This window comes from Morus notabilis, unplaced genomic scaffold (assembly GCF_000414095.1).
Source record: "Morus notabilis unplaced genomic scaffold, ASM41409v2 Scaffold388, whole genome shotgun sequence".
Classification (NCBI taxonomy): domain Eukaryota; kingdom Viridiplantae; phylum Streptophyta; class Magnoliopsida; order Rosales; family Moraceae; genus Morus; species Morus notabilis.
In genome coordinates, this window is record NW_010362833.1 from 353,647 (window position 1) to 355,004 (window position 1,358).

Genomic DNA, 1,358 nt, shown 5'->3' on the forward strand with positions numbered 1-1,358 from the left:
TTCAGTTCCAGAGACAACTATAGTGAAAAGTGCCTTGTCTTTGTTTAGACCAACAGCCAAGGAATCAATATTATATCCTCTCCTTGCAAAGACTCCAGCAATCCTATTTATCATTCCACTTTCATCTCCAACAAACACCGATATTGTATGCCTTCTCACCCTGGATTCATCCCCAACATTACATCAATCAAAATTCTAAAACTTCATCACAAAACAAAACAAAACTCATAAACTAATTTACTTTATGAATTCAAACCAAAAAGAAAAAATACCTAAGGCTCCAAATTCCATTGATTAACAATTTCAATGTACTTATGCTGTGATTCAATCTTTCTAAAGGAAATCATCCGGTGAAAATTAATTAAAAAAAGAAGAACACATTTCATGTCACTTGCGATATGAACCAAACACAAAAACAGTGTAAATATATACAAGTGAAACCCATATATATATATATATATACATATATGCATAGAAGGTATGAGGTGAATACTTGGATCGGGTAGAGGAAGGAGGAGAGCCGTTGGCGGCGGGTAAAGCGGCGTCGGAGATCTTGGTTTGGATGCTTCGTGGAGGGAAGACGAGATTGTTGCGGCAGAAGAGTGAGAACTGAGAGGCTGAAGAGAAGCCTCCCAAGGCTTTTTGGGAGAAACTGAGAACAGACTCCGACGACGAAGAAGAAGAAGAAGAAATATGAAGAAGAGCTGATGAGAAGTGAACAGAAATGGCGGCCATTGATGAGAAGAGATTGTTTGAGAATGGGAGCGGAGAGTTTGGGAGGAAATTCGATGACACTTGGAATGCCTGTTTGTCTCTCTCTCTCTCCTTTTTCTTTTTTCTTCTTTTTTTTAGCATTTTTGTCATTTTATGCTTCCACGTCGACACTGGCGTTGCCGCTCTCTCTCTACCTAGTACTGCCTAAATCCTACACGTAATCCATGCTTTTATTTTCTGTTTAAAAAAAAAAAAAAATAGAACGACAATCTACAAGGAAACCGATATGTCATTGAAAAAACGACGTCAGAATGTTAAACGACAGTGAAGTGAAAAGAACAATTCCTAAACTAGTCTACAGCGTCTTAAAGCGACATCACATTAAGGAAACGATGACAAGTTATCTAAATCTAAAGTAGTAACTACGTGACCAAGTCATACTAAGGAAACGACATCCGTGCAACTTAAAAGAAAAACAACTTGCTTTTATTTTATTTTTTTTGGCATTTCCAGCTAGTTAGTAGCGTGACAGTTTGGTCTCATTTTTCTTTAGAGAAATTAATTTTGTAATTTTTTTCCTTAGATATTTTGGTTCTTAATTATAAAATTGATGATTTTTTTTAAGAAAATTTGATGATGACTAT

At 36.0% G+C, this 1,358-nt stretch overlaps 1 protein-coding gene across 1 annotated transcript in view; it reads right to left on the reverse strand.

The window, feature by feature from the left end:
• The window catches only part of LOC21403265 (acetolactate synthase small subunit 2, chloroplastic), a 4,331-nt gene extending 3,516 nt beyond the window's left edge, over positions 1-815 (reverse strand). Inside the window, exons 1-2 of the mRNA XM_024168842.1 lie at positions 494-815; positions 1-160 (exon numbers count right to left, since the gene is read on the reverse strand). The exon at positions 1-160 is cut by the window's left edge and continues 81 nt beyond it. Of these exons, the coding sequence (XP_024024610.1) occupies positions 1-160; positions 494-735 (402 nt within the window). The 5' untranslated portion in view covers positions 736-815. The remainder of the gene's footprint in view (positions 161-493) is intronic.
• Positions 816-1,358: the final 543 nt, after the last annotated feature.